The following is a 10,282-nucleotide window of genomic DNA, read 5'->3' on the forward strand; positions in this document are numbered from 1 at the left end:
TTGTACTGCTAATAACAACAGCAGCAACAACAAAAACAACCCTGAATCCCCAAGGAGGTCATCTGGTCAGATGATTTTAAAAACACGATATCTAACATTAATTTAATTCTTTAGCAGATAACTTAAACATTTTGCATATATTTACTGTAACTCAGTGAAGATAATTCTGTTTTTATTCTTTCTAAAAAAATTTTTTGTAGTTATAGGTGGAAAACATGCCTTTATTTTATTTGTTTATTTCTATGTGGTGCTGAGGATTGAACCCAGTATGTGACTTGTGCTAGGCAAGTTCTCTGCCACTGAACTATAGCCCCAGCCCCAATTCTGTTTTTATTCTCATTTTGTCCAAGGTTACTTGGGTTTTGAAGGAGATAACATTCAAATTAAGAAAGCCTGGCTCTAGGGCCAAAGTATGCTATACCCAACCTTAGTAAATAAGTGAATGAATGAATGAATGAATGAATGGGTGAATATGCAGAGAGACAGATAGTAAACAGATAAATGACTTAATACTTCATCTCTCGGTAAGTGCCAAGTTTATAGAATTGAGCTGTTCTAAATGTGTGCATCACATCTTCAGGTATCTGCATCCCGGTCACTGAGAGCATCTTAACCCCTCACATCCCAGCTCTGGATGGCACTAGGCATAGAGACCGAGGCCATGGTCATTATTCAAACCATGACTTGGGATGGCAGAATCTCGGAAGACCACACACCAAGATGTCACATATAAAAGGTAGGGTCTATCTGTACCTCTGTGCTTACTTTTTCTTGTTTCCATAAATAAGTAAAAGAAAACTATAGGTGATTAATTTCATTGATTTCAGAAAAAAGTAATGGCAATATTTAAAATGAATTCATTCTTATTTTTGAAGATGCTAGAGTTTCTTTAGCAATCTTAAATTGTTTGAAAATAAATATTATGAAAATCATAGTACCCTGATGATTCAGATCATTTTCTAAGCAGGCCTTCCTTTTAATATGAAATTTAGGAGAAATATTCTATACAAACATACATTAAAAAATAAATGAAAAATCCTTTGCTGCTACATGATTAAACCACTAAGCTTATGAGCCATTTTCTCACCTTTGCAGATTCAGGAATATTATTTCACTAAGCAACCATATGATGTGCTATTTATAAACCAACTTATCCCATATTGTCGATTTACTTTGAGATTTTGTATGGCCATATGATCCCCTTCCTTGCATCAGAATACTTTGGAAACCTAATTGCTTGGAAAGCATGAAATTCTTGAGATTGAATCATTAATAGTAAAATTTTGAAAACACGAATCCCTAAGTTTTCAATATTCATTATAAAATGCAGCATTTCTAAAGTGTATTCTGTGGAGTACCCCCTTTCAAAATGTTACTGAACAAAAGGGCCCTAGGTCTAAAAGAATTTCATAATAATACATCTTCCCCTTTCCAGGACATTTATAATAAACATGGGTATACCAAAGTCTCTGAGAAATCTAGCAATGAGAAAACCTGGTTTTAACTTTTTAAACACAGTATTTCTATAGTTTGACCACAAAAACTGTAGAGCTAGTATCCCAGAGAATATCTGATCCATTAGTCTGACTCAGACTGTTAATGATCACATGGATAGTGCTAAACATATTGACAAATAATCCCCCTTCAGTTATCTTTCTCTACACTCATTGAGGTCCTATATTCTTTTCCTGTTTCTGTTCCACCAAATCCACTTACTGTTACATTCGTATATTTCTTGATTCTAACAGATACATATTTCACCATAGTTTAAAATTATTTTTCACAGTAGTTTAAAATTATTAATCATTTTTATTTAATAATATGTAAAATTTTTTGAATGACAAATAGAAATCTTAGGTTGAAAGGTAAATGAGTTGTTCCCAGATCTCACAGTGGGACTAGCTTCATCTTGGATAACAGATAACCCTTCAGACGCAGAGACGACTTCACTATGTCCTGTGATCCCCTTCTGCACTGCTACCTGTTTCAGTGGAAAACAGATTGATCTGTCCATATGGGTCTTATCTGTGACTGCTTTTGCAAAGCAACAATAGAGCTGAGGAGTGACAGAGATCATATGGCCTCAAAACCCTAATGTATTTACAATATGGCACTTTACAGAAAAGTTTGCCAAACCCTGCTTTATATGGATTACGGATCCATTCAACCATGTATGGGTGGGCTATTCGCTGACTTCTGGATACAATACCAAGATTTGTATTTCCACATGTTCTTATAAGGGGTCCTTGGTTGCTCCTTGGAGCCTGTTTGCTCTCAGATGGATTAACTGCCCTTTCTCTACTCTGCTCTGTGTCGCAGCTCTTTATAGACTGCATTGCCTGGGCTCCCTGTCAGATTCACCTGGCTCGTTGAGCCAACATATTCTCCCATTTTTACTGCTTCAGGTAGTATTTCTGGCAGGGCTATGTCTCCTTGTCGCTTTAGCTCCTGATAGGTATGTCTGTTAGGATGCCAGCCTTGGCTAGCATCTGAATCCAGCCTCTGGATTCTGACATCACCTCCTCCTTTGGTTCAACCAGCCTAAATGTGGTAGTAGCATCTTCTCACCATCCTCCGGTGATTCTTAGCTCAACCACTACTGTGTGACCAATTCTATGCATACAATATCTTCTGGTTTGAACACTTAAAGTTTCTGTTTTCCTGACTGTAATTGATAAGTAAAGTAGTCTTAAGAGGAGTCCCTGAGCATCTCAGCCTTCTCCTTGAATCAGAAGTTTGTTCTGATCTCTCAAGAAGAATAAACTTACTTTGTGGATCTCAAAGTTAGTTTGAGATCAGTTATTTTACATTTTTGTCACTTACCCTCTAGGAAAAAAAATAGTTAATGATCAGGGAACTATCTAAAAGGCCGTCATAAAGTAAAGGGGAGATGAAGCACAATCCTGGCTAATCATTAAGTTTTATATCCAGATAGCAAATAATGGAAATAGACAATAATGGATTTATATGAGCACAGGGAGAGACAGATGGTATGAATCCAAGACTTTTCATTGTAAATTGTATAAGATACTATAAGTAAAGTATTTTATGTGCTTCAGATTGCAAAGTGGAACATTTTACAGTGATATCTTTTGGTGGTGGTCTCTGCAGGGCATGAAGGAGACCCCTGCCTGCGATCATCAGACTGCATTGAAGGGTTCTGCTGTGCTCGTCACTTCTGGACCAAAATCTGCAAACCAGTGCTCCATCAGGGCGAAGTCTGTACCAAACAGCGCAAGAAGGGCTCTCATGGGCTGGAAATTTTCCAGCGGTGTGACTGTGCAAAAGGCTTGTCTTGCAAAGTGTGGAAGGATGCCACCTACTCTTCCAAAGCCAGACTCCACGTGTGTCAGAAAATCTGATCACCAGTGAGGAGAATCACCACTAGAGACTGTGAATTCATGTATTTAACGCATTATGGCATGGTGGAAAATAAAGTTTGGAATGCATAAGAATGGTGTAGATGATGAAGGTGATAAGAATATAGACCACAGAAAGAAAGAAAGAAAGGAGGACTGAATGAATTGGAAGGGTGTCAAACTCAGCGCAACCAGCAGGCTTCCATTATGCAACTTGTTTATGTAAATAATGTACACAGTTGTGAAAATGCTATTAATAAGGAAAAAAGCACATAGTGGAAATTACTGAATTCCATATGAATTTCCAAGAGTTTAGGTTGTGCTGGAGGAGAGAGTTCCTTCAGGTTGGTGATTGCCTATAAAAATAACCTAAAATCCATATTTCTTTTCAAAGTTCTAGTTTAACAAAATACCCCCAGTTTACTTTGATGTATAAGTTCTAAAACATGGAAAGAATTGATAAACAGGAATTGAAAACATAAAGCAGAGTTAATTTGCAAGAGAATCACTTTTTAATTTGCTACTCTACTTTGAATGCTCAACTAAAGGCCTTGGGTAGAGAAGGAAAAAAAGCAGTCAATATTTTCCAAATGATTTCAAAATAACACCAGGTCTTTCATCAAGATCTTTGGAAAAAACAAACTTGTTCTTCCTCAAACTGCTTATTTACATTGTTTTCAAAAATTTAACTTCACTTGTAATTAATAAGAACTGATATAAAATAAAAAACAGTTCCTTAATATGATCTGTCTTGCAGCAATATGGCATAATGAATCCCACTTTTATGTATAATTAAATGCACAAATAAAAAACAGTTCCTTGATTCTGAAGGAATGACATGGCATCTCTCTTGATTGTATAAGATTCCTACCCTGAGTACATTTTATTTTCCAAACTGTATCCATTAGTTGTGACTAGTGCAATAAATGCACAGAGAAGAGTTTTCACAGATTGCAAAATGTTTAAAGATATCCAAAATATGTGGGAAATGAAGCTAATGGAGACATCATTATTTTGAAAAGTTTGACACACTCTAAGTTTTGATAGTATTAGATTGATAAATATGGTTCTTTTTTACATGCTCTGCAATGGACTAGAGTGAAGCTGATAATAGGAACTTGAGTAATATCTATATTGCACTGAAGCACAGTAAAGAAATGGGGAAAGCTTTGTCAATTGTCCAGGTTTGGGCAACACATAGATCTATATAAATATACATCATATGTCTGAAGCACAAGCTGACTTTTTTCATCTTTGAAACCAGAGACTGCAAACCTACATGGAAGTTCTCCATGGTATTCGCTATTAGAATCCTTACTATGCAGATGAGTTCATTGTGAATTCACTTGCCCTTCCTATCCTCAAAATATTTATTTTATATTTTTGAGGTACTAAAAGAATCTTAATTATGAGTATGTCTCACTACTCATGAGATAGACAGTGCATGAGGTTCCTTGTCCTCTTAAGCTTCTAATCAACCGATAAACCATCTGATTTTGCTATCTAATTTTTCTGCACCAACCTCTCTCTGCAACAGCCTTTTATTGTCAAAGATATAGCATCTGGTTTTGCAGCCACTGAGGTTTGAAAAAACATAATAACCTGTAAAATCTACATATTGCTAACCTATAGAAACCACAGTTTTAAATTCTTCAAAACCACTTTGCTACTTTTATTTTTAACCAGTTCTAAATATTATGTCTACAGCATAAAAGGAAGAAAGTTATCTTATAGTTGTTATTTTAAACTATTATAGACTGCAAGTCACACCTTAATTTTCTTTTACTTAAACCCCATCTGCAATCTCAAATTTAAGTTCTCCTGGTAGAAATTGAATCTGAGCATGGATATCTACTAAGAATTTCAGCTTCCCACACACATTTACTAGGATGATGAAGACTTACGTTTTCTGCACATGTCTACAAAAACTAAAATTATAAGCTAATTTATCCAAGAGCCAAAGTTTGTGTCAACAAGTTATATAAGCTTAGTGACATGAAAATGGAACATTTCAGTCAAACATTTCCTATATAGCAATTACATTTACAATCTGGTTTCTGCATTATTTCCCTTATGTTCACCCTTTCAAAATTATTATTTGAAGTAATTTATTTACAGGAAATGTTAATGAGATGTATTTTCTTATAGAGATATTTCTTACAGAAAGCTTTGTAGCAGAATATATTTGCAGCTGTTGACTTTGTAATTTAGGGAAATGTATAATAAGATAAATATATTAAAATTTTCTCTCCAAAAAAATTGAATTCAAATTTCCTTGTGTTTTGCTTATGGGGAAAATTCTCATGGATCCATAATTTTCATGGTTTAACTGTATTTGGTCTGACTCTGTAGCCTGAGTGGGAATTCTTTGGATGATATCACCATGAGGTAATCCAAGGGAGTTTATTCTTACTGAGGTAGCTCATTACATGGTAGGACAGTGGTAATTGTAGGAAAGTTAATTTTTACTTAAATAAAAGTATTCCAGCTTGTTATTTCCACTCATTTATTCTTCTTTTGGAGCTTTTTGGAGCAAGGAATCTACAGACTTTTTCTAAATACTTGAAGATAGCATCTTCCTCATAATCTTCTCTGGGCTAAAATTTTCCAAAGTGGGGGTGCCATCATGCTTAGGGATTGGTTCATTTCCATACAGCACAAAGAAGCTACAAGATGTCTCTATATGTGGATGGTGATAGACTAAGTAAGGGCCCTGATGAATTCAAATTCACTTCCTGGAACCTAGAGATATCAGGAGGGTTTGACCAACAGTACTCATCAATTATGAGACCAAGAATAGTTGTAAAAGCCATGATTTATTAGAAATACCAATGGTCTGGAGATGTAGAGATTAAACATTCTGTAACACAGTGGGGTAAATTAAGTGTAGCCATGGAGCTAAACCAGTCCCATAGCTACAGGAAAGAGTTGAAGATACCTCAAGCATTGCTGAGGTAAGTTCCACATCATTTTAAACAGTCAGTTAGGATTTTCCTAGTTATTTGTTTTATCAAATTAAAAACATCAGCTCTACACTACGGGAGTTTCCCTGTAAAATTTACAATATGGATGGGCAGGATAGAATGACACACTTCATTCTGGCAGTTAGCACCAAAGAAGAAGTCATAGGGAAGAGGCTGAAGTATGTATTTCTCATTCAAGAACCTTGTTCAAATTTCTACCAAACTAGACAATTTCTATTATATAAGAAAAACAAGGAAGGGATGCAGGTCAACCAAGATTATTATTCCACTCTACATTTAACTAACATTAAGGATTAGAAAAGAAGGACTGGTCCTTCCCACACAAATACATCATTCCCCAGATAATTTTTAAGTCAATATATAACCATTTGTTTATGATGAAGGTTGAGTTTGAATCACTTTTTTTGAATCAATTTTTAAGTCAATACATAACCATTTGTTTATGATGAAGATTGGGTTAGAATCAGTAGATATATGATGATATCTCATCAGCTATCTACTGGAACAGTCTATGGTTTGAATAATATTTGTTTCCCCGGAAATGTTTGTAGGGAATGTGATCCCCCTGATGGTGGTATTGGAAGATGGTCAAGATTTTTAAGAGGTGGTGATTACCAGGAGGTCCTTAGATCATTGGAGGTGTGTACTCAGAAGGGATGGGGGGACCCCAGTCTTTCTCGCTGCTCCTGGTTGGAGATCTAATCACTTGCTTGTTCCCATGATTGCTATCCATGTCATGAGGTAATCTACCCAACAGATAGGCTATACCCTTACCATATAACCTTCTTATACCATTGGAACTTTCAGCCTGTAGAACCACGAGTTTAATAAGTCCCTTTTCTTCATGCATAATCTGTGTCAAGTATTTCTTTATAGTAATGGCAAGCTGACTAACACAGGCTGTCTCTCAAAAGATCATCCTCTCACAGCCAATCACTCCTTCTTGTGTTTCTTCTCAGGAAGATTTTTGTTCCCAAGAATTTGCAAAATGGGTAAAAACAAATAGCATATAAATTAAATCACCTCCAAGACCTTTTTCTTTTTAACCAGGTCTGGAAAATAATTCCTCTTTCTTTTTACCATTTCAATTATGTTTGTCATATTATCTAATTTATCCTACTAAAGATTCTTCAGTGAAAATAAATGACATGTTGAGTATCTGATAATACAATATAAAAATTCATTTAGAAAATAAAGTCTCAATAATATAGAAATGTCCCTCATTTTAATGTAACTCCTCCTCTATTGACAATTCCATAAGGAGAAACTGAACTACAAAAATGAAATCTTCTTGCTCATTAAAGTCAAAATAAGTTGAGGTCCAAAGGAATTAAAGTCTGTAATTGTTATCTTTCTCTTTTAAATGAATCCAAAGGAATCAAAATTCAAAATCTTCCATTTGGGGGCTACTATATTCCTTCATTATTCCATAGTCTTCTCTGTCTCAACAAGAGGAGTGCTGGTACTTCCGTGAGCTGGAACTCCTTCCACAACAATGCCTGGACAGTCTCTTACTGGACTGAGTGCAGGTTCCATAGGGCCTCAGAAGATTTGTTAGTTTGACAACAATTTCTGATATTGCTCACTTTAACAAAGTACAGTAGATGTGTAGGACACAAAAAATTACGCAAAAGATGCTACCATATTTAATCTCTTGTTCTTAGAGCAGATATGTTAAGCAAATTGCTATTAATACACGTAAGACTTAGTATTACCAAAACCATAGCAGAAATGTACAGAATCCAAGTGAAGCAAGACAGATGGAGAAAAATCTAAACCAGATATATGGAATATGTGGCCTATGAATTTGAGCTTACTTGGGAAAAATGTCCCATCAAGAAGTTAAATATGGCACTGTTATTTCAACATGGTAGTGTGGGTGAATACTCCACCTGTGCATTCTGTCTTTTTTTACAGGACGAGTGGTATTTGAGGTTTTGCTTCTTTCATGTACAACTGGTCAAGTTTAGAAATTCATCATGGTGTTAGCCTCATTTTTCTTTTACATACCTAGCATATGCAAGTGCCACTAGTGCTTAATTGAGAATAGGCTCTGTCCAGTGATGTCGCTTCCATAGTCTCTTAGAAGCTAGCATTTTGTAGGTCTGTGTCACAGTGTGGTTTCCATTGCTTCATGCTGTGTGGAACTATTTACTCCTTCTTCCCTGCATTTGTTCTCATTGTAGAAGGACATCAACAGATTCCTGAGCCAAAATTGCGACTGATACTAGCTAAGGATACACTCCTAAAAGCCCAGAAGTTACCCATGCTATGGTTTAAAATATGCTTTATGTCCCCTGCAAATGTTCATGTGTTGGGAACTTGGTCCTCAAGCTGTGGTAAGGACCTTTAAGAGGTAGAGTTTACTTGGAGGTCCTTAGCTCACTGGGGGCATGCCCTCAGAAGGGGTTGTATGAAACCTGTCATCTTCTCAGCTTCCTGGCCCAAAATGTGACTGCTCACTCTGACAGATGGTCCTACCTGAAGAGCTCCCATTTGCCATTAAGTCTTTATCAGAACTGAGCTAACGTAAGCACCATAGCCTTGAAGCTCCTACACTGTGGGCTAAATAAACCTTTTATCTTTGTAAAGTTCATACCTCAAGCATTTTGTTATAATAATGCAAAACATATTAATACAACTCCTAACTTACATTTCTTCATTTTGCATGTTCACCAAGCACCGATTACATGCTAAGAAACTTTGTACATGCAGTGGGTAAAAGCAGAGAATCAAACCAATGAAATTCATGCTCTCATTTTTACACTTCAGTTATTTTTTAGCACAGTTGATGGAAAAGAGAAAGCTAAATAGCAAACAAATCAATACTATAGTTGACAGAGTTGAGCACTGTAAAGAAGACTGAAGCAGGATAAAGGAGAATAAAAGAATGGTTAGTGTCATTTTATATACTCTAGTCAGGAAAGGTCTCTTAAAGAAGGAAGGATTTGAGCTGAAACCTGAGCAAACTAAAGGGTTAGCAATGCAAATGTCTACAGAATCAGCAACCCAGGCAGAAGAAGAGAAAGGCAAAAACTTGACAATAGGTACAATTTTTTTGGTGCAGAATGGAATGGCAAGAATGAGGACAGGACAGATTGTGTAGAACCTTATTGACAATCCTGTTTTATCTTGAAAGATGTATAGAGTAGGCAGAGCCTTTTGATTCGGGGAGCAGCATTAACTGACTTATGTTTTCTAACGATCACACATGCTGCTGTGTGAAGGATAGATATTTGGGCATCTGGGCAAGAACCTCTGGTGGCTTGGAGTAGGGAGGGATGGTAGAGACCCTGGGACATGACTGGATTTCGGGTATGTTGGTGATAGATCCAACTTAATTTGCTGTTGGAATAGGTAAAGTCTGTGAAATTTAAAAAAAGGAGTCTAAGTATAGCATGACAACAGGAGCACAGGAAGGTAAATTTCGGACAAGAAAAGTTTTTAAAAAATCTCTCTTTTGCATAGTGTCCTTTTATTTTGAAGGAAGAATTGTCCTCAGCAGAATGCCAATAATTTTTTACAAGATTGCCCTCCATGTTTCACCAGCCATCTTGAGATCTTAAGAAGGAACTCTGTGAAGAGGAGATTACATTCACAAAAAGAGTTTGTTCGCTGCACTGGGAGAAGAGGTTTTGAAGTGTAGGGATGAGAGGACCGCAGGATGGTGTGCAGAAGAGAACCGACGGAGCAATGAGACTGAGCAAAGTTTCAAGAGGGAGTATTAGAAAGAGATGCATCAGTGGAATGCTGGAAGTCATAAAAGGTGCTAATAAGAAGCTTCAATTTGATACAGATGTCAAGGAAAACTGACAGGAAGAAAATAGTTGACTCACAGCAGTAGGTTTAGAAAATTACTTTAGCAAAGGGTGTAGCTCAGGCAAAAGCTCCCATTGACATTGGGCCAGTGAGTTGCATTAAAAACCTATTTGTCAAAGC

The 10,282-nt window shown here is 36.3% G+C and overlaps 1 protein-coding gene across 1 annotated transcript in view; it reads left to right on the top strand.

The window, feature by feature from the left end:
• Dkk2 (dickkopf WNT signaling pathway inhibitor 2) overlaps positions 1–5,765 on the top strand; it is a 98,497-nt gene extending 92,732 nt beyond the window's left edge. Inside the window, exons 3-4 of the mRNA XM_046458958.2 lie at positions 581–736; positions 3,112–5,765. Coding sequence (XP_046314914.1) covers positions 581–736; positions 3,112–3,362 — 407 coding nt within the window. The 3' untranslated portion in view covers positions 3,363–5,765. The remainder of the gene's footprint in view (positions 1–580; positions 737–3,111) is intronic.
• The last annotated feature ends 4,517 nt before the right edge of the window (positions 5,766–10,282 follow it).

Source organism: Marmota monax, unplaced genomic scaffold (assembly GCF_021218885.2).
Source record: "Marmota monax isolate L192 unplaced genomic scaffold, Marmota_monax_Labrador192_F-V1.1 WCK01_AAM20220418_F8-fsc00002, whole genome shotgun sequence".
Taxonomy (NCBI): domain Eukaryota; kingdom Metazoa; phylum Chordata; class Mammalia; order Rodentia; family Sciuridae; genus Marmota; species Marmota monax.